General features: G+C 37.5%; 1 protein-coding gene and 1 pseudogene across 1 annotated transcript; both read left to right on the forward strand.

Moving 5' to 3' along the window:
• The first annotated feature begins 10,174 nt into the window (after positions 1-10,174).
• Positions 10,175-15,716, forward strand: LOC143614485 (ABC transporter C family member 3-like; annotated as a pseudogene).
• Positions 15,717-16,555: 839 nt separating this feature from the next.
• Positions 16,556-19,206, forward strand: LOC143611770 (uncharacterized; the record flags this gene model as incomplete). The annotated part of the gene is made up of 9 exons (XM_077085940.1): positions 16,556-16,608; positions 17,416-17,528; positions 17,657-17,819; positions 17,920-18,013; positions 18,090-18,198; positions 18,296-18,387; positions 18,471-18,556; positions 18,656-18,720; positions 18,917-19,206. Coding segments are annotated over 9 exons (885 nt in total), but the record flags the coding sequence as incomplete, so codon positions are not given.
• Between the last annotated feature and the right edge of the window lie 3,779 nt (positions 19,207-22,985).

The following is a 22,985-nucleotide window of genomic DNA, read 5'->3' on the forward strand; positions in this document are numbered from 1 at the left end:
AAAAGAGGTTGTAACTAAGCATGGAGTATCGTTATCGATCGTGTTCGATAGAGATACTCGTTTTACTTCGAGGTTCTGGAAGAAGTTCCATGAAGCTATGGGTACGAGATTGAACATCAGTACAGCGTATCATCCTCAAACAGATGGACAGTCTGAAAGGACTATCCAAACCCTTGAGGATATGCTACGTGCTTGTGTCCTAGACTTTGGAGGAAGTTGGGATGATCATCTGCACCTGGTAGAGTTTTCCTATAATAACAGCTACATTCAAGTATTGGGATGCCATCGTTTGAGATGCTTTACGGTAGACGATATAGAACCCCGGTATGTTGGGGAGAGATTGGTCAGAAAGAGATGGGAAGTTTAGAAGTCGTGCAAGAAACTTCTTCAAGGTTCGATCAGATCAAGGCAAGGATGAAGGCTGTTCAAGACCGTCAGAAGTCATATGCTAATAAGCGGCGACGACCAATCGAGTCTAACGTTGGTAACAATGTGATGCTCAAGGTCTTGCTTTGGAAAGGAATTATCCGTTTTAGGAAGAGAGGGAAGTTGAGTCCGAGATACATTAGACTGTTTAAGATTATGGAGTATGTGGGTGAAGTGGCTTACAAGCTAGATTTACTCAAGGAGTTAGAAGGAATTCATTCAACCTTCCATGTTTCTCATATGAGAAAATGTCTAGCAGATGACACGTCTCACATGCCATTGGTGGATATTGAGGTTGATGAACAGTTGAACTACATTGAGCAACCGATAAAGATTGTTGACCGCAAGGAAAAGCAACTTCGTAACAAGGTTATACCTTTGGTAAAGGTGATATGGAAGCACTGTAAAGGATCAGATGATACTTGGGAACTTGAACATGAGATGCGCAAGTTTTATCCAAATTTGTTTTTGTAATAGTTAGGTTTCGGGGACGAAACCTCTTTAAGGAGGGAAGACTTGTAACATCCCGTTTTCTCATTCGGTTAATAAAATGAAAATATGAGTTATTATTAGTCGGGCTAGTGTTGGGTTAAATAGATATGGGTTATAGACATGGGCATGAAGGAAAGAAGAAAAAAACCATGGGCTTAAGCCCATGATCTATAATATACAAACCTTAATTACCAAATAATCCATTCATTTTACACATATTCCATACACCACTCAAAACACACACTTAAGCTCTCTCTCTAGTTTCTCTCTTTTCTCTAGATGAACCAAGAAGGAAAACCGATCCCGATCCAAGGTAATGATAGTATGATGTTGTATGAACTCAAACCCGCTAGATCTAGTCGCGAAACGACAAGCCGACACTTTTAAACCATTAAAGTCACGAGATCCAGGTGGAATCGGGTATGAACCGAGCAAAAGATGAGCCTAGGGATCACCCTAGCTCAGATCTGGATCGAACAGGACATAAAACGGTGAAAACGGTGGTGAAATACCCGAGATCTCGTTTTTCCGGCGAGATCCCGGTTTTCCGGCAAAGGTGGCGCCGGAAAGTGGGTACGAGGTTCAGAGAATGTATTCTCTGACCTAACCCTAATTCGTTAGCGGAGAGTTAACGAACTAGCTTTAATTCGTGAGTTAATTCGTTAAAGTAAGGATGACGAACTAGCCCCAGTTCGTTAAGTCCAATTCGTATGATGACCAGTTCGTTATAAGGTCTAATTCGTTATGAGGACTGGTTCGTCATAAGGGTTAAGTTCGCTATGAAGTTCAATTCGTTAAACAAACCATACGAATGATGTCCAATTTGTTAAAAGGACCAGTTCGTCATAAGGACCAATTCGTTACAAGAACCAGTTCGTTATGATAGTCAATTCGTTAAAAACTGGGTAACGAACTAGAAGTTTAATGAAATGATAGAACAGTCCCTGTACTTAGAAAAGAATGATATAATTACATAATAGCCCTTGAACTTTGATAATTTATGAAAGATACCTTTAAAGGTTAATGAGTAGCGAGTAACTAACCGAATAACGAATCAATGAAGTAAAACCGGCTTAGACGCTTTAGATTAATGAAGTGAACAATAAGAAGAGCTAGAGCATGATTTAATATTGTGATGTTAAACAGTTAGTCGTGCACAGCTAAGGAAAGGAATAACAATTAACGGTGAACGCAACCGAGTTCAGGTGAGTTTCTAGACCCATTCCTTGTTATGTTTTCGGGGCTGTGTGCATACTCGATGTGATAGTTAATACACTTACCTTAAATGGTAAGTGTATGCCATGTATGATTTATGTGACAGATGTTATGTCATGAATGTGAATGAAGGCTTGTCGGTACGTGAACGATCTTCGGATATTGCACGTATTGACAAGGGAGGTATGTATATGAAAGATGAATGTGTATGGTAGTTATATGTACAGCATATGGGTATGTATGAATGATAAAAGAAAGTATATGTATATTACGGGTATGTAATGACAATATGTACGAAGATGAAGAAGTAAGGGATCAGACCCTAATAATATCTGAGATAGAGAGGTAAAAAGGGATCAAACCCTAATAATATCTGAGATAGACAAGAAAGGGATCAGACCCTAATATTATCTTAGATAGAGAAGTAAAAAGGGATCAGACCCTAATAACATCTGAGATAGAAAAGAAAGGGATCAGACCCTAATAATATCTGAGATAGACAAGAAAGGGATCAGACCTTAATAATATCTTAGATAGACAAAGGAAAGAGGGATCAGACCCTAAAAATATCTGAGATAACATGGATAGTAATTACATAGTATGAAAGTAATAAAGTATGAACGTATGTATGAAATCGTGTAATGAAAGTAAATTAGTAATTAATTATTATGAATCTTCGGATGCATAATTGAAGGTAAGTATACGTATTGTATGATGTATGATTAACTAGAACTCACTCAGCATAGCTGACTTTTAGTATGCACGCAGGTGAGTAGGATGAGGTGGCTGGCTTGAGCGGGACACATGGCAGAAGAATAAGAGTTTGGCATCTGAAAACTCATGATGTTTTATATTTAATGTTTTAATTTTGAAAGACAAGAATGTTTTAAGACAAGTTATGAATTATTATGTAATGTTTTATGAAAGTTTTAATATTCCGCGAAAGTTTTATTCAACTCTGATATTGAGAACTGTGTTTATGAGTAAATCCAACGCCCAATGTGAGGCACCGGTAACGGGACCTTACAAGTACACCGTCAAAAATGGAAACATACATTATCAAAATCGTGTTGTGATCTCTCGTCATTCAAAGTTTACACCGGCTCTGCTTCACGAATTTCACTCAGCTGCCACCGGGGGTCATTCAGGGTTTTACCGCACATACCGGCGTTTGGCAGCCAATTTGTGTTGGCCTGGTATGACTGCTACAGTTAAGAAGTACATCGATGAGTGTGAGATTTGCCTTTGTTGCAAGGCCAATTCAACGCTACCTGGGGGATTAATTCAACCTTTAGCAATACCCGACGCCATTTGGGAATATTTGTCTATGGATTTCATTACGGGGCTACCCATTTCTAAAGGGTATAATGTTATTTTGGTCGTTGTGGATCGATTGTCTAAGTATGCCCATTTTATACTGTTAAAACACCCTTACACGGCTCGATCTGTGGCTGATGTCTTTGTCAAGGAAATCATCCGCCTTCATGGTGTTCCCAAAACCATTATTAGTGATCGCGATCCTCTTTTTCTCAATAAATTTTGGCAGGAGATATTTCGGTCACAAGGAACTACCTTAGACATGAGTTCAGCCTATCATCAGGAGACCGATGGTCAAACCGAGGTAATTAATCGCTGTTTAGAAGCATACTTACGCTGTTTCTCGCTAGATCAACCCAAAAATTGGGCTTTTTGGCTACCTTGGGCCAAGCCACGCATCCACCAATCTCACTCCTTTCGAAGCGGTTTATGGTCGTCGTCCTCCTTCAATTTTCCATTATGCAATCGGTGAAATTCGAGTGGATTCGGTTGCTCAGGAACTTCAGGACCGAGATGAGGCACTTAAGCAACTGAAAACTCACCTTTCAAGTGCTCAAAGTGTTATGAAACTGCAGGCTGATAAGAAACGGAGAGATGTGAAATTTGTGGTAGGCGAATGGGTCTATGTTAAACTTAAACCATATCACCAAATGTCGGTTACCAGTAGGATCCATCAGAAGTTGGCTTTCAAATCAGCGACAAGATTAGGCATGTGGCCTATAAACTCCGTTTACCTGCTACTTCAAAAATCCATCCAGTATTTCATATATGTCTATTGAAAAAAGCAATCCAAGGCACTACTGAAACAGTCCTACCTCCTGAGTTAATTTTCGGTGAGCAAGATCTTCTCCAACCATTAGCCGTCTTAGCTTCTCGATTGATTCGTGATGGGTCAGCTTCTGTGGAACAATGGTTGGTTCACTGGCAGGGGCAGTCCTCAGATGAAGCCACTTGGGAAGATTTTGAATGGGTCACGGGTCAATTTCTTGGTACAAGTCTTGAGGACAAGACTATTATTGAAGGAGGGGGTAATGATACGAATGTGACACACATGGTTGCTAAAGATAAAACACCTTTACAATTTGTATATTCTAGAAGGGGGGAGTGTAAATGGTACAAGTGGCTAGAGTTTTTTATGTTTGTGTGGGGCCATTAAATAGGGGAGGGTAGTCATTTCAATGGCGTAAATTAGTTTGTTTCGTCACTTTTAGGCTCCTGCTTATGCACGGGGAGAGGGTTTTCCCTGGTTCATCTTGAGAATTGAGTCTGTACTTGTTCTTTTCCATTTTCTGATTTTAGTATTGTCAATAAAATCTTCCCTTGTTTAGATCTTTCTCGTTTAATTTAATCAGTTCATTTAAATACCTCATCAACGACAGCCAACGATGATCGAGTGGCTAACAGGAGAAGAGATGCGGGTTACATTGCGTCATCGGATGACACCATCGACAAAGACTCAGACCACCGTAGGTAATACTCATCGCTTCAGCAGACAAACACCACACAACTGCCACCTAGGGTTCCGATAGGGAACCGGGCAACAATCAGTGGAAAACTCGTTCGATTGAAGCACAAACGAACAGGATATCTGTTGAGTTACAAAGAAGAATACACAGAATCAAGAACAATTTTAGGTTCAATTGGTTGGTTTTCTAAAGAGCGGAATGTATAACATCGGTGGACAAAACATGGCTATGAAGATGAAGCCATAGATGGACAACGATGATTGGCTATATAAGCGGTCCAATAAGATTTATATGGCGTCAAACTTCTTGTTTATACTCATTAGTAATTAGTAATATGCTAGTGTGTTAAAATTGATTATAGAAATATATACATATTTTTATTATTAATAAAGCAATAAAGATTCATAATCATTTTTTAATTCACTTTTAGCATGTCACCGCGTTTTTTAATGCATATCAAAATTAATGCTTTTAGATGAGAAAAAAATATTTTCTCTTTTAAACGGATATAATATTAGTACACTTAGTACACTCTGTATGAGAATTCACACTTTTTATATGTTCGTGTGGAATTTTCTGTAAAAAACATCTTTCACTCTACATTAAATTGTGTAGTCTGTATGTTGAATTTGACTGAGAGCTCGTATGATTGTATGAAAATATAACTTTTTTACTATTGTATGAAAATTATAATCAAAAATCAAATTCCCACTTGTATACACTTATCCGCAGTTTACGCTATGACGCGATATAATATTTTGGGTATTATATGACATGATACAAGATTTCGTCAATTATTTAATTCGACACAAAATTATACCGAATGAAATATATAAAAACTGAGCGATAAGATTTTTTTCATTTTGATGAGTATTGATGAAACTCAATAGTTAACTATCAAAAATAGCGTGAGCGATGTTGATTTTTGATTATAACAGTGGCGAATTCTATAACAACGAATCAATGTTTTCAACCAATCGGTGACAAAATTCTAAGCCCTATACGATGGTATATAGTCAAAGTGGGGTTGTCACTTAAACTCGAAACCTGACCCGAGAAAACCAGAACCCGAACTAAATTACCCAACCCAAAAAACTTGAACCCGAGAAAAGGCTAAACCGAAACCGAAACCGAAACCGAACCGAAGTAATTCAGGTTAGTTCTTGAGTCTGATTTCTAGGTTTCAGGTCAACCCGAAAAACCCGAATAAACTATTATTTTTATAAATATGATATTGTTATTAGGTATGCATATCATATGCTAAACACTCTAGTACGCATTCCACTTGTTCCTATTCCACCTATTTTGGTTGATCGACTATTTATTGTTTATATATATTTTCTATTTATGACTAATAACAATCTTAATCGAAAAATATGTTGCTTTACAGGTCATGTTTATTTATTATTTGGCTATTTACGTAACAAATAAAGAGGAATATGTTGCTTTAGTTTTCACGTTATACGTTTTCTTTACTTTTTTATTTTCTTTTTTGCTTTCTTAGATACTCGAAACCCGATTAACCCAATCCGAAAAAACCCAAACCCAAATAACCTGAACCCGAAAAAACTGTGAGAGACTTGGGTTTGGGTTTAAGTCTAAAATTAAAACTTTGAAACCTGAAACCCAAAAAAACAAACTCGAAGACCCTTAGTTTAGATTCGTCTAAAGGTGACATGCATGTATGGTATATATCCATGAAATTCGCATTCAATTGTTTGCATTCTGGGTTGAATGCTACAGATAAACTACATATAGGAGGTTCTTTGGATGAGTAAGAATAAGAATTGCAATATTAAACAATATTTCATCTACTCTAGTACTTATTCCTCACGCTGAGCGAGCTTTTAAGAACAAAATCATGATCCCTGAAAGAACATACTCTATCTTCATCTATCTTTCCCATCCCAACGCTTCCGCTTCTCAGCACAGCTTTCCTGGATGCAGACACTAGTAGTTGGCGGCGGTGGTGTTGATTCAAGTACATTTTCAGTTCTGACTCCGCCATGTTAATGTTTGTGTCTCCGTTGCGTGTCCCCGCAGTGGAAATAGATCTAACAAGGGCACTTACCGGGGCTTGGTCATTATCCGACAGTATACTTGTGCTGAAACTCCTAGGTAACCTGTTACGGTTGGAGTTGACTTCAGTGACCGAGTAAGGCTTGTTGTAGGCAGTGGTGAAGTTGTTGACGCCTTTAACGTAAAGATCCAGTGCTTTCGATATAACTCTTACGGGCGTTTTAATGATCTTAAATACGGTCATTGGCTTCTTGTGACTCCTCATGATCTTAACTCCTGATTTGAGTTTTCTTTTAGGGAATTAAGCTTAAGCTATGAATGAGAAGAAATAACTTATGGGCAGTTATATATAGGGGAGTGACTGATTGGATAAAGATTTAGTCATCATCAAGATTGTACTCTAAGTTTAATAATCTTTCACATGGACATATGTGGTTGATTTATTTGACCTATCCGAATAAACAAGCACACCCAGTATGACTTTTAGTTAAATAATATTTTTAGGAACCAACTTGGTCATTCAATCTCCGACTAGAAACAAAAGTGATGTTTCAAAGAAACTTCGAATCGAATTTGTCGCTGTCTTTGAGGAAATTACTTATTATCATAATTCATTTTTAAACGTGCAAAAATACACAACCATGTATGTCATTACCTTCTATGGTTTACGGGGTTGGAGGTTTCCTTTTTAAGTTATTTTATTTTAGTATCATATTTTTGAAATAGCTTTTTAAAATAATATACACACAGACTGTTAAAATTAAATACAATCTATTATGTTTATTGTTCGTAAGATATTAAAAGTTAAAACAGTTTATTATAATAAGAATATGGTTATGGGGGTAGTGGATGAATGTCAATTGTTATCATCTACTCTAATTGACATTAAAGTTTTAGTTGCTTTTTAACTTGGATTAGAAAACTATTGACTAAGCAAAACCCTTATAGGGGCCTAATTACATGCTTCATAAGTATATTTTACTTAAACGACGGGAATGAATGATTTTTAACCTTACCCCATTCTAAAATGTTAGTGAATTTACGCTGTTATTCGAGGACAACGATATCACTATCTAATTACAAATATTTGTGATTATGAACATGTATAAATTGTGTCTATAAAGTGAGTGATTGAGTACACATTATTTATCTCGTATGAAAAAAAAAACTATTCTTTTAAATGAGAAATGGCGACAATTGACAACGTAAGTGTATATGTAAATTTCTTGACAATACACGATGTTATATGAGACGAGTGGAGGAGAACAAGATGAGAACATTCCCTTTTGTTTTAGAGTTGACTTTTACATTGAAGCTTCATACCTGACCTCGTTCTTTGTATGTTTTACTTCATTCTTCATTTAACTAACCTAATCAACCATATATTTATGACCATACATGTGGAATGTATCTTCTAAAGACGAAACGAAGATGGGTGAAAGGGGCCCGCTAGGCACCGTCTTTGGAATCAATTATATGCTTATAAAACATGTATTTAAAAAATATTGGTACAGACACACTACAAAGTAAAAAAGCTTTCATGGATGATTCATGAGTCGAGCTAAGGATAGTTTAGAATCATGAAGCTCTTCAATAAAACTTTTAATGTAAAAGTTTTGTGTCGACGAGCACCACTTATATAATACCTCAAACCTCATCTAATTAACTTCGAATTGATTTCAACTTAGTTAAATTTATATTGCTTGTTCAAATAACACACCTTATTGGTTATTGGAGAATTGGGGGAGGTAATAAACAAAATTAATATAACTAAAAACTTACCTAATCTCATTTGGACTGTTTTGATGGTTATAGTAGGAATGAACGTTTTCGGTACAGTACCAGTATTTTCTATATTTTGCATGAAATACCGGTATCTAACTAGTACCGAACTAAACATTTCGATACCGGTACCAAATATTTTTAATTTCAGAATCAGTAGCGGTATCATTAGGAGCTCATCCATAGTTATACGTTATTATGGTCTAATTTAGCAATTAATCAATTACTAATGTTTTTCATGTTTTCGATTAAAACACACCAACACACATAGACACGTGTTAATGTGTTATTGGATTAATAAGGGGTTCTAAGATTGTGCACACCACATGTTCTACGAAATGACTCAAAAGAATATATACCCTTTGCATTGGTCCACATAAGTTGTATTTGGCATTGATTATTGACTTTGCAAATAATGGGCTTTACAATAATCCAATTATTAATTGTGAAGATATAAAGGAAAAAAAAAAAAAAGATTGGGAATTGGGAATTGTCCATTAATCAATCATTTAGGGGGTGTTTGGAAATGTTTATTTTCACCAACTTAAAACTTATAAATTTTTTAAAAAGTAATAAGGTGTTTGGGATTGCTTATATTGTGAGGGGAAATGTTCCATAAGTTACACTTTGATAACTTAATGAAAAGTTATAAGGAGGTAAAATAAGGAATCCCAAACACCCCCGTAGAGATTTAGCTTAATCGAAACCGGATGGAAAATGAAGATTGGACTGAAGACGGCAAGGTAAAAGGTTTGAATCCGATTCTAACCGGGTTTACAGCAGTGGGCCTTTGGTAGGTGGATTTTCCCTAAAACAGGATATGGTCAGGGGTGGCTCGTGGGACATCGAAAACAAGCTAGGGCTTTAGGCCTACGCTTAATTAAGGCCCCCAAGTTTAAGAAAATATTATATATAGATATATTATAATGGATAAAGTAAACTCAAAGTAATGTATTGGTGTTGTGGTAAGCTTGATTGTTACTAAAGTATAAGTTATTAGTTCAAAAATTGTAATAAGCAAATTTTATTTTATTAACAGTTGTCATGAAAAGGCCTCAAAATCGTGTTTCGATTTAGGCCTCCACATTCGTTGAGTCTGCCCTGGAGATGGTGAACTTGAACTACTCAGTACTATCACTTTTTATCATTGGGTTACCCCTAGCGGCCCGGCTTATATTCGTTGTTCATTAAAAAAAAAATAAAATCAAGCAGGTCTAAAAAATATCTTTTTGTATGTGGAATATGTGAGTGGGTGTCATTGCACTCACATTAGTTTAAAATTGACAAAGAAAAAGACAAAAGGGGATGGGGATGGACCAATGGCCAGTTGGCCACCAATTTTGAACAGATCCCAAGGTTATGATATCACACAAAGTCAGTCACTTTATAAACTAAAGCATTGAGATATTATTATTGAACCATCATTCATGGGCATGCCACTACCTTTGTCTCAGCTTTCAGTTCTTACAATGAATGATGACTTTCTGTTGGTGCATGGGTTTTCTGCTTTAGCACACCTTAGTTTCTTGCTTCTTGTATTCATCACTTATCTCTGCAAAAAGGTCAGTTCCAAAGGTCCTAAACAGATGCCCAACAATGGGGTATTGTTATACAAACAGACCCTGTTATATTGTGTGGTCCTTGTGGTTCTTAACTTTGTTATGTGTTTCTTGAACCTTCTTTATTGGTATAGAAATGGTTGGGTTAAAGAAAACATTATTGGCTTTTCGGATACCGTTGTTAGAACTCTAGTTTGGTTATTCGTTTCGGTTTACTTGCACAACCATGTGTCTAAATCAACAGAATCTAAGTATCCCTTTGCATTAAGGGTTTGGTGGTTTTCTTCTTTCTTCGTCTCTTGTATTTGCCTAGTGTTAGACTGTGTTTTCCATAAACAGATTCATAGCTTAGAACCTCAATTCTTGATGTTAGATGCTTCATCGACTGTTCTCGGTTTATTCCTGTGTTATGTCGGGTTCGTGGTTAAGAATGAAGATGGTACCATTGCCCGTTCCGATTATCAACCATTGCTGGATGACAGCGATTCCAAACGTGGGGGCGAAACTATAACTCCTTCTGCAACCACTAATATATTTAGTCTTCTTACTCTCTCTTGGATTCAACCGTTGATTTCTGTAGGATATAAGAAACGGTTAGATCTAGAGGATGTTCCACAGCTTGACAGTTTAAATAGTGCTAACAGATTGTTTTCGGTTTTAAGAAGTAAACTAGAATTGGATAAGACTAAAAGCAGCCAACCGAGTACTTTTAGCCTGTTCAAGGCTGTGATGTTGACAACATGGAAAGACATAATAATTACAGGTCTTCTTTCTTTAGTGTCCTCATTAGCTTCATATGTGGGGCCGTTTCTCATAGATACACTTGTTCAGTATCTAAACGGACATCGAGACTTGAATGAAGGCTTTCTTCTAGTTTCCGCATTCAGTGTTGCTAAGATTGTAGAGTGTCTGGCGCAACGACATTGTGATTTTAAGCTGCAACAGGCTGGGATTAATGTCAGAGCTGCTCTTGTTTCTATGATCTACCACAAAGGTTTGACCCTTTCGTCTCACTCAAAGCAGGGACACTCCAATGGTGAGATCATTAATTTCATGGCTGTTGATGCTGAAAGAATCGGGGATTTCTGCAAGTTCATTCACAAACCTTGGCTGGTCATTGTGCAAGTTAGTCTGGCACTAGCAATATTATATAATATTCTCGGGATTTCTTCATTAGCTACCTTTGTTGCAACCGTTTTAGTCATGCTATCTAATCTACCATTAGGGAAGTTACAGGAAAAATTTCAAGAGAAACTGATGAAATGTAAGGATAAAAGAATGAAAACAACTTCTGAAATATTGAAGAATATGAGGATTCTCAAGCTTTATGGATGGGAGATGAAGTTCTTGTCTAGGATTAATGAAATTAGGAATAATGAAGCGCATTGGTTATATACTTATTTATTTACTATTGCTATGACCAATTGTGCATTTTGGGTTGCACCTACATTTGTGGCTATAGCCACATTTGGTACGTGTATGCTTGCTGGCATCCCACTTGACTCAGGGAAGGTATTGTCTGCAGTTGCAACATTTAAGAATCTTCAGGAATCAGTGTATAATCTTCCGGATACAATAACTATGATAGTGCAGGCTAAAGTTTCACTTGACCGTATTGCATCATTCCTTAGTTTATCCGAATTAGATTCTGGGCTGGTAGAAATAGTCCCCAGAGGTAGTTGTGACACGTCAGTTGAGATTGTTGATGGGAATTTCTCATGGGATGCGACATCTTGTAATCCGACATTGGTTGACGTAAATTTCAGAGTTTTTGATGGCATGAAGGTTGCTGTATGTGGTCCTGTTGGCTCAGGAAAGTCAAGCTTACTATCTTGTATACTAGGAGAAGTGCCTAAATTGTCAGGAAAAGTCAAAGTTGCCGGAACGAAGGCTTATGTTGGTCAATCACCATGGATACAGAGTGGGACGATAGAACAGAATATCTTGTTTGGTAAGGAGATGGACAGAGGATGTTACGAGAAGGTTCTAAAAGCATGTGATTTGAAGAAAGATCTTGAAGCTCTATCTTTTGGTGACCAAACAGTTATAGGGGAGAGGGGAATCAATTTGAGTGGTGGTCAGAAACAGAGAATACAGATAGCGCGTGCTCTGTATCAAGATGCCGATATTTATCTGTTTGATGATCCGTTTAGTGCTGTTGATGCTATTACGGGAAACCATCTTTTCAAGGTGAGTTGACCACTTTAACTCACAATATTTCATGTTTCCTCAGGTTTACTCATTTAGGTGCTTAAATTGTTATGCCAAAAACCATAGTTTGATGAAATTTAACTTGTTAAAGTAATTAATGCACAGGAATGTATGAAGGATTTCTTGGAATCAAAAACAGTGATTTATGTCACGCATCAGGTGGAGTTTTTACCTGCTGCAGATCTCATCCTGGTAAGCTTTTTGAAGTATTCTTCCTAGGGTTGTAAATGAACCTAATGAACACGGACATAGCTGTTCGTGTTCGTTCAACTTTAACCGAACGAACGGGGATTTCTTGTTCATTTGATAATAAAATTTACATGTTTGTATTCGTTAACGGTATAAACGAACGGTTCACGAAAGTAAACGAACGAACATAACTGACCATAGATGAACAAAATTTTTTGTTTATGTTCATTCATTTCTTAAATAAACGAACTTCCCGCTGAATGGTTCACTGAATGTTCGGTTCGTTTATAGGTCTTGAGGGATGGAAGAATTACACAAGCAGGAAAATATGATGATATTATGAATCTAGGAGGTGACTTTTTAGAACTTGTTGGTGCTCACAAAGAAGCTTTGTTAGAAATTGATTCTGTAGGGCATAGTTTAGAAACTTCTAAAAAGGATATCCAAGACGAGACTATAAAGGGTCAAAACAGTAATTTAGTTCAGATGGAGGGGAAGAAAAGCAGCTTGTGGAAGAAGAAGAAAGAGAAAGCGGTAAAGTGGGTGCATCAACCTATTGGAAATACCTTACAACTGCTTATAAAGGAGCACTTACTCCTTTGATAATATTAGCACAAGTCATGTTTGAATCATCTCAAATCTCAAGCAATTACTGGTTGGCTTGGGCATCGTCTACATCTGAAAGCAATGAAGCGCGTGTTGATAACTTCAAATTCATTATTGTTTATGTGGCTTTTGGTATTGCATGCTCTTTTTGTATTCTAGCCAGATCGTTTTTACTTATGAAAGCTGGATATGAAACAGCTAACCGCCTTTTTGACAAAATGCATTATTGTATTTTCCGTGCACCTATGTCTTTCTTTGATGCCAACCCATCTGGTAGAATTCTAAACCGAGTAAGTGAATACATTGTTTTCTTGCATTTTGCTTAATGATTAGGTGACTTGATTTTTAGAATCTATATTTGCAGGTATCTACAGACCTAACTGCAGTGGACTTGAATGTACCTTATCTTATTGGCCCATTTGCCTATGTGGTCATACAGCTTTTAGGCATTATTTTAGTTATGTCACTAGGTGCTTGGCCCGTGTTCCTTGTTTTCTTTCCCGTGGTTGGAATTTGCATCTGGTTACAGGTAACAATACTTGCTGTAAAAACCGTTTCTTTTGACGATATTATTGTGTTTGACATGTATTCATTGTGTTTGAAGCAATATTACTTGCCTTCAGCACGAGAACTGTCACGATTGGTTGGAGTATGTAAAGCACCAGTCATTCAGCATTTTTCTGAAACAATATCTGGATCAACAACTATTAGAAGCTTTGATCAGAAACATAGATTCCAAGACACATGCTTGAAACTGATTGACAATTATTCCAGACCAAAGTTTCATGTTGCTGGAGCATTGACTTGGCTCGGTTTACGCTTGGACATGCTGTCATCTTTTATTTTTGCTTTCCTTCTGGTGTTTCTAGTCTCTGTTCCTGAAGGAATAATTGATCCAAGTAAGTAAATTTTACAACTCAAAATCAGGATTACAGCTATAACCATAAATAAGTAATATAACTCATCCTCTTCCAACCCGTTGTAGGTACTGCGGGCTTAGCAGTAACATATGGGCTAAATTTGAGCATGTTACAAGCTTGGGCTATACAAAAGCTTTGCAGAGTGGAAATACAATTTATTTCGGTTGAAAGAATATTTCAGTACAGTCGTATCCCTAGCGAGCCTCCTCTTGTTATAAACTCAAACCGACCTGATCATCTCTGGCCTTCACAAGGAAAAATTGATATTCACCATCTGCAGGTAATACATTACTGTTTTTCTTTAAATTAAACTTTTTATTAATCTTTAAATAACGGTGAATAGGTTCGATATGCGCCACACATGCCATTTGTGTTGAGAGGTATCACTTGTACTTTCCGTGGAGGTACAAAGACTGGAATTGTAGGACGAACCGGAAGTGGTAAATCTACTCTTATTCAAACACTCTTTCGTCTCGTTGAACCGGCCAGTGGGGAAATATTGATAGATGGGGTAAACATTACATCAATTGGACTCCATGATTTACGCTCTAGATTAAGCATAATTCCCCAAGATCCCACTATGTTTAACGGAACCGTTAGAAGCAACATGGACCCACTTGAAGACTATACAGATGATCAGATTTGGGAGGTACATTAGATAGATTTAATATGCGTATGCATATGTATGGCATTAGTAACATTTAGTTTTTGATTTCAGGCTCTTGATAAATGCCAGATTGGTGATGAGGTTAGAAATAAGGAAGGCAAGCTTGATGCTGCAGGTTCTTGATTGCTCAACCATTTTAGCGTATTTTTTTTTTCATTATACTTTGCATAAAAAATAAAAATGCAAACTTTTGATAACCCATTGTTTGTAAACTGGTTATAGTTACTGAAAACGGTGAGAACTGGAGCATGGGCCAACGACAGCTGATCTGTCTTGGGCGTGTGCTACTGAAGAAAAGCAAGATTCTGGTTCTTGATGAGGCCACTGCATCAGTTGACACAGCAACCGATAACATGATTCAGAAAACACTAAGGCAGCACTTTTCAGACTCTACGGTGATAGCAGTAGCACACCGAATCACCTCTGTGGTGAAAAGTGACATGGTTTTGGTTTTAAACAATGGTTTGTGTGAGCTCGACCGGTTATTCTGTCTTAAATTGTTTGTGTCTGTTGTGCATATAAACTTGGTTTGTGATTGATGCAGGTCTTGTTGAAGACTATGATTCTCCAACAACATTGCTTGAAGATACATCATCTTCTTTTTCCCAGCTGTTTACAGAGTACAGCATGAGGTCGAATTCTAGTCATGTAACCAGCTACAGTTGACCATCGCCTAATGCCAAATTGCAATCATTGTGTTCGGGGCGTTCGTTATAGAAAAAAAAGTATAACTGTACAACAATCACACTTACCACTAATTGACTGTTTTGGATGTATTTCATTATGGCATTGTTTATAAGAATTAAACAATAAGCCGTTATATATAAGTTGATACAATTATCATTTACTGGTAATTTTATTTTGATCCCTCCATGACAATATTTTGATGAAAAATTTTGTTCTTTGTGAATTAAGGCAATAAATAGTTACTAGTTCTTCTTAGTGTCCAATTAAGCATTACATACTACACATAAACTATCTAATACGACATTAAAGAGGATTAGGCTGTTTTCTTACATTAAAACGAGTGGACCCATCGAGCTATGAGCTGACTCCAGTTGAATGCAGACTCATTTAAGATAGATTATAATAACATTACCAAAACAATCTGTTGATGACAATGCTTTTAAGAAAATTGTGGTCTTAAACCCCCCAATAAGTTTGGTCAGACAGTGTAGTTCGTATGTTGAATTTGACTGAAAACTCATATTTCTTCATACGACGATTGCATGAAAATTATTATTAATATAAAAATCCAAATTCCCACTCGCACACATTTATCCTCGGTTTACCAATGACACGATTGGGCATTATTTGACATGACAAAAGATTCTACCGAATGTAATATACAAACATGGAACAATAAGATTTTTTCATTTTCATAAGTCTCGATGAAACCCATTCGTTAACTATCAAAACAACGATGTGAGTGATATCGAAGTTTGACGGTAATGGTGACGTATGCTTTAACAACATATGTGCAATGTTTTGAAAACCGGTTGAACCGGATTTCGCATGGCGTGCAATAACTATCCTTTCATCAACAAAATAAATGGCAGGAGGGGGCTTTTGTATATCTCCTCCGGCCACCGGCTTTAAACTCTGTACTTCTTCTTCTTCTTCTTCTTCTTCTTCTTCTTCACGCCAACGGACTTCACTCTCCTTCCTTATAAATCCTAACCGCTCATCGATGGCATCCTCCTCCTCCACTCTCAAAGTTCAGGCTTCATCCTCTACCGGTACGTATTATTATTACTGGATTTATTATTGACGAAGAATTGCAAAATCTTATTTTGATTGAATTGCTGCTGTATGCTTATTTTATTTATTTACTTCTCTACTCTACTAATCGATTCTGTAATTGTTAAATTGTTACGTATATCTTTGCAATGCGATCGATTTTGAGAGTGTGAATTTTGTATCTAGAACAATTATCTAAATAATAGAATTGGATTCATCATCAGACCAGTTGTTGAATTATGGAAATGCATTGCCAATTACTCGAAAAATTCCTATTTATACCCTAGGGTTCATACCTATTACCATATTACACAATACCTATCTCGAAAGTGGAACCAGGGGCGCAAACACAATTACTCGAGAAAATTTGTTTGGGCTTGTGTATTTTTAAGTATTTTTACACTTCTATATATTGATTTCACGCTGCACAACCAAGCTCGAGCCAAGCTTAGGCTTGCTAAAGTTTTTCTCAAAATATAAAAATAATAAAAAAAATTGTATACAAATTAATATTAAACAATAAACAGGTTGGGCATGAAAAAAGTCTCACTAGCCGAGCTCAGGCTCAGCTCGGTTCGTTTCCTTTATACTCCTAAATGGAAGTCGAAGTTTCAGAATAATTAGCTTAAATTTTGAATTACAATCAAATAAAATGTAGGTTCAACAACAGTAGCTGCTATGAGATCTTCCCTTTTATATCATCATATGTACATAACATGTGCAAGCTTTTATGCTCTCAATGATTTTACTTTTCAATATTGTTTATACTCGCCCTTCATTCATGTACAAAGCTCATGATACTGAAGGTGCTGCAAGTCAAGAAGTAGACGGATCGTATTCTGCCAATGTTGGAGCAACGGATCTACTGATTGTTGGTCCAGGTGTTCTTGGTCGCCTGGTTGCAGAAAAGTGGCAGAAGGTTAGATAAAAAGAAACTGTTAACTTTGGCTATACATGCTGTTATAAATCTTAAATTAACATTTTGTTATTGGATTATAATGTTACATCTTTAGCTCATGCTGCCATTCTAATGGCAAGAACACCCAGGATCCCAAATTACCGGGGAGACAGTTACTACTGACCACCATAACGAGCTTATTAATTTGGGGATTAAGCCAACTTTGAAGGGCGTTAAACGGGACCATAAGTTCCCTTATGTCATTTACTGTGCGCCACCTTCTAGAAGCGCAGATTATGCTAGTGATGTCGGGTAATGATATATCAAACCTTTCTAGAAGGTTTATAATTGATTTAATCAAAGTATTGACTTATATAAAATTCAATTAATTTTCCTTTGTTTTAACAAACAGGGAAGCTGCATCACTGTGGAATGGTGAAGGTTCTTTTCTGTTTACATCTAGCTCAGCACCATATGACCGATATGACAATGGAGACTGTTATGAGGTGTTACATCTAAACCTAAACCATTTTGCATATATCAATTATTATTATAATAACTATATAGTTCATATAAATACAGGACAGTCCAGTGGTACCGATAGGGAAGAGTCCCGGGACTGATATTCTTCTAAAAGCAGAAAAGAAAGTTCTAGAAGCCGGTGGTTGTGTTGTTAGGTTGGCGGGACTTTACATATCCTTTTGCACCATTTGAATTTTGGTACATTTCTGTATTTTATTAAATGCATATACAGGTGTTTGTTGTTCAAATTCTTTAATTCATTTAGCACAAACTAGATAGAGGAATGCACCTCTATTACTTGAAACAAGGAACTATTGAAGCTAATCCTCATCACATTGTTAATCTCATTCATTATGAGGTGATCTTAGATTGGTTTTTAAGTGTTGTTTTAATCTTATTATAGTTTCACATTATTTGATGTGTCTGTTTGTATCCATACAGGATGCTGCCTCGCTTGCAGTTGCAATTTTGAAAAAGAAACTGCGTGGTCAGTTATTTTTAGGATGTGACAACCATCCTTTATCCAGGTGTGTTCCAATCAAAACGGGTCAAAACATTTATAAGCAAACAGGTTGAAATTGCCATTAATTTCAGAATCCGTCTTAACCAAATGAAATTGATTTCAGACAAGAAATTATGGACTTGGTTGCTAAGAGTGGGAAATTTGATAACACATTCATAGGGTTCACAGGTAAGTTGTGATAACTCGAGAATCAGTTTTGGTGATTTCTCCCTTGCATATTTCAACAAATATTTTGATCAATCGCATACCTCGGTTTCTCACAATTATTTTGTTAATTTGAATTTCAATAAAAGGAAAATGACTAATTTGTGCTGTTTTGTTGAGGTGTGAAAGCTTTAAGTTGTCAGTAACTTTATGTGTGTAGGCACGGATGGTGTTTTGGGCAAGAAGTTGAACAACTCGAAAACACGGGAGGAGATAGGATGGGAACCAAAATATAAAAGCTTTGCTCATTTTCTCGGGGTAGCTGAGTAAAGCCTCTAACGCGTGCGCACTTTTGATGTGAATGGTTGAATACTTGAATAAGATGAAAAGGGGGAATTTAACAAATGAGTTACAATTTTTCTAATGATTTGTTTGTTTGAGGGTGAAGGTTGTATAGAAGAATCATTGTGGTTACTTGTGTAACATGGTGTGTATACAATTCTTCTGTGGTACTAAAATAGTGCTAAGTCTGTTGGTATTGGTTTCTAAAATAATGAATAGAGGAAACTAAAAACGATATCAAGTATCAACATTGCACGGGTGGTGCAAAACTACTGAAATTGCAATTAACTTCAGGTCGCTATTAAAGGGCTACTGAAAATATATTAGGTCGCTGTTGGTCTGAAATCTTTCATCTCGTATTTTTTTTGTTTGTAAGCTTGGGATGGGTTCCATGCCCTTGGTTCGGGATCTGTTGGTCGAAATCTTTCATCTTCAGGCCATATAAACTCGGTTTAAGCATATCTCTCGGGGTCACAACAGGAAAGTCAAGTGGGCATAAGGAGTCTTGGTGGTGGAATGACGCAGTGCAAGACAAGATAAGGGACAAACAAGGATGTTTTAGGGAGCTAATGAGGTGCACGAATGAGGAGGAGCGAGTGGATTTGAGGGACAACTACAAAACGGCCAAGATAGAGGCAAAGAAGGCAGTGGCGGAAGCAAAGAAGGCGGCCTTTAAACGGATGTATGAAAGTCTAGAAACAAAAGAGGGGGAACATGCTATGTTTAAGATTGCCAAAGCCAGGGAGCGTAGAAGGCAAGATCTAGGACCGGTGAAGTTCATAAAGGATACAGATGGGCATGTACTGGTCAAGGAGCAGCACATCAAGCTAAGATGGCAAACCTACTTCCACAATCTTTTTAACAATGGGAGAGCTTACCAAGAAGAACATGACAACACAAACTTTCATCGACAACAATCGAATAACTGCTACTGCCGACGGATCACACGAGAAGAGGTGAAGGACGCACTTAGGAGGATGGGAAGGTCTAAGGCGGTTGGCCCAGACAACATACCCATCGAGGTGTGGAAGTGTCTGGGGGAGGAAGGAGTCATGTGGTTAACTACTCTGTTCAATAGTATTCTCAAATCAGGTAAGATGCCAGACCAGTGGAGGAGCAGTGTTGTAGTTCCTATCTATAAGAACAAAGGAGACGCCCAATGTTGTGGTAACTACCGAGGAATCAAACTACTAAGTCATACTATGAAGCTATGGGAAAGAGTGATTGAGGTTAGACTTAGACGAGAAACTCAGGTTACGGTCAACCAATTTGGCTTCATGCCGGGGCGTTCCACCACAGAGGCAATACACCTTATAAGAAGATTAATGGAAAAGTATAGGGAGAAGAAGCGTGATCTACATATGGTGTTTATTGACCTAGAAAAGGCCTACGACAGTGTGCCACGACAGGTGCTCTGGGAGTGCTTGGAGGGTAGAAGAGTGCCCAGGAAATACATAGAGATAATTATGGATATGTATACCAGGAGTGAAACAAGTGTCCGTGGGCCAGTGGGGGATACTGATTTCTTTCCTGTAGAGGTAGGTCTTCACCAGGGGTCAGCGTTGAGCCCGTTTCTTTTTGCAGTAGTCTTGGATGAGTTGTCAAAGTCGATTCAGGGGACTCTCCCGTGGTGCATGATGTTCGCAGACGATATTGTGTTACTTGCTGAGAAAAAACAAGATCTAAACATGAGGCTTGAGGAGTGGCGAACAACCTTAGAGACAAAAGGTTTAAAGATTAGCCGATCTAAGACGGAGTACCTACACTGTGATTTTGGTGAGATAAACGACAGTGAAGACGCACACATCACAATTGAAGGGCAGGTGGTCCCGCAGGTAACGAAGTTCAAGTATTTAGGATCATTTGTACAGAGCGATGGGGAATTAGACAGTGATGTGACCCACCGAGTTCAGGTAGGATGGTGTAGATGGAAAGCAGCCACAGGTATATTATGCGACAAGAGTTTCCCGACTAATCTGAAGGGAAAATTCTATAGGGTGGCAGTTAGACCTGCAATGCTATATGGAACAGATTGTTGGGCCATCAAGAAGGCACAAGTGCGGAAGATGGAGGTAGCAGAAATGAGAATGCTTCGTTGGATGTGTGGGCACACAAGGCTAGACAGAATAAGAAACGTTGTGCTTCGCGAGAGATTAGGGGTGGCGAACATAGCAGACAAGATAAGAGAGTGGAGATTGAGATGGTTTGGACATGTAAAGAGAAGACAGACGACGAATCCTGTTAGATCCGTAGAAAACATTACTTTAGAGGGGAGGAGGGGTAGAGGACGACCGAAATTGACTTGGGATGAGAGGATTAGGCATGATTTGATAGACCTAAACCTCTCCGAGGACATGGTTGAGGATAGGAATTCGTGGAGAAGTAGAATTAAAGTTAAGGATTTTTAGAGAGAATTGAATACCTTAGGGCTTAGACTTAACTTATTTAGGTCACATACCATAATGGTATTTCCCTTAAATATTTTATTATTATTATTATTAGCTTTTATATTGCGGTTAAACTGTGACCTTTTTATTAATATTATTATAATTAGTAGTAGTTTTTTATATAACTGTTAAACTTTGATTTCCTTTTTTGCTTCATACACATGTTCTTAGAGCCGAGGGTCTCTCTGGAAGCCACCTCTTTATTCCTTTGGATAGAGGTACGGTGTGCCTACATCCCACCATCCCCAGACCCTACCTATAGCTCTGCTGTCGGTGGGATTTTACTGGGTATGATTGATTGATTGATTGATTGATTTAGTGAAGTATCCTTTTTGGTTCGAGATTGATGAAATTCCATGTCCATCTCGTGGACATGTTCCGTGTTGAGGTGCACAAAATCGGTTATTCTTGAAACCAGGAACCGGTTCGTAACCGGTTTTTTTCATACCGGGTACAAAATGGGACCGGTTCCAGTTAGGAACCGGGTCGGTTCCGTACCCGACCCGATGGACCAAATTGAGAACTTAGTGGAACCGGTAGGAACCGGGACCGGGACCGGGTTTTACTTAAAAACCGGCTCCACCGGTTTTTTTTTGAATTTTAAACCAACTAGCCGTTAGAAACCGGTTCCAACGGCTATATAGCCGTTTTTGACCGATGGAACCGGTTATTTTACTATAAATAGGTTATTTACATCCTATAAATAGCAAGGTATTGTGTGTACTTGTTAAACACTTCAAAAACTATAAAACACACTCTAAATCACAATTAAGCTTAAACCGACAACAAATGGCAACTAACGACGACGTTGTTATGGTGATCGAAACAACACTATGCCCCGATGTTTGGTTTCATTACGATTTGTGTGTCATGACCGACTCACAAGAGATGGCCCGGTGCAAGTACTGTTCCAAGTTTCTGAAAGCGGGGTCGAACTCGACCTTACGCAAGCATACCAATAAGTATTGTCGTGAGAAAAACGATTGGATGCCAACAAGAAAGCGGAAGCCGGAGAGTCGTCCGGCACTACAACTCAAGCACCTACCGCTTAATCGTTGTATAACGCCGGATTAAAACGAAGGACGTTGTTTTTTAATTTAAGTTTTTTTTTAGTTTAAGTTGTTTTTTAGTTTAAGTATTGTAATGTTTAATTAATGTTTGTAATATTTTGTTGTTTATATAATAAAATGTTCGTCGTTATTATAATAAGAAATAAAACTTTACTAGTAATAAACAAAACAATAGTAGTTAATAAACAAAACAAAACTAAATATTACTTGAAAATTGGTCGTGTTACAAATGATTTTACTAAAACAAATACAAATTATAAGTTTTTTTAGTCTTCATCCTCTTCTTCTTCACCACCCGAATTCCCGGAAGAAAGCCCTTCCTCCACCTCCTCTTCATGAATAGGTCGCTCTATCGGTATTTCGTCTTCAAAGTTTTCCTTGTGTTGAACACGATCCACCGCATCCAAATGATCTTTTAGGCAAATGCAAA

The sequence above is a fragment of the Bidens hawaiensis genome, unplaced genomic scaffold (genome assembly GCF_021521415.1).
Source record: "Bidens hawaiensis isolate Kalapana, Puna unplaced genomic scaffold, B.hawaiensis_p1.1 tig00000237_1, whole genome shotgun sequence".
In the NCBI taxonomy this organism is placed as follows: domain Eukaryota; kingdom Viridiplantae; phylum Streptophyta; class Magnoliopsida; order Asterales; family Asteraceae; genus Bidens; species Bidens hawaiensis.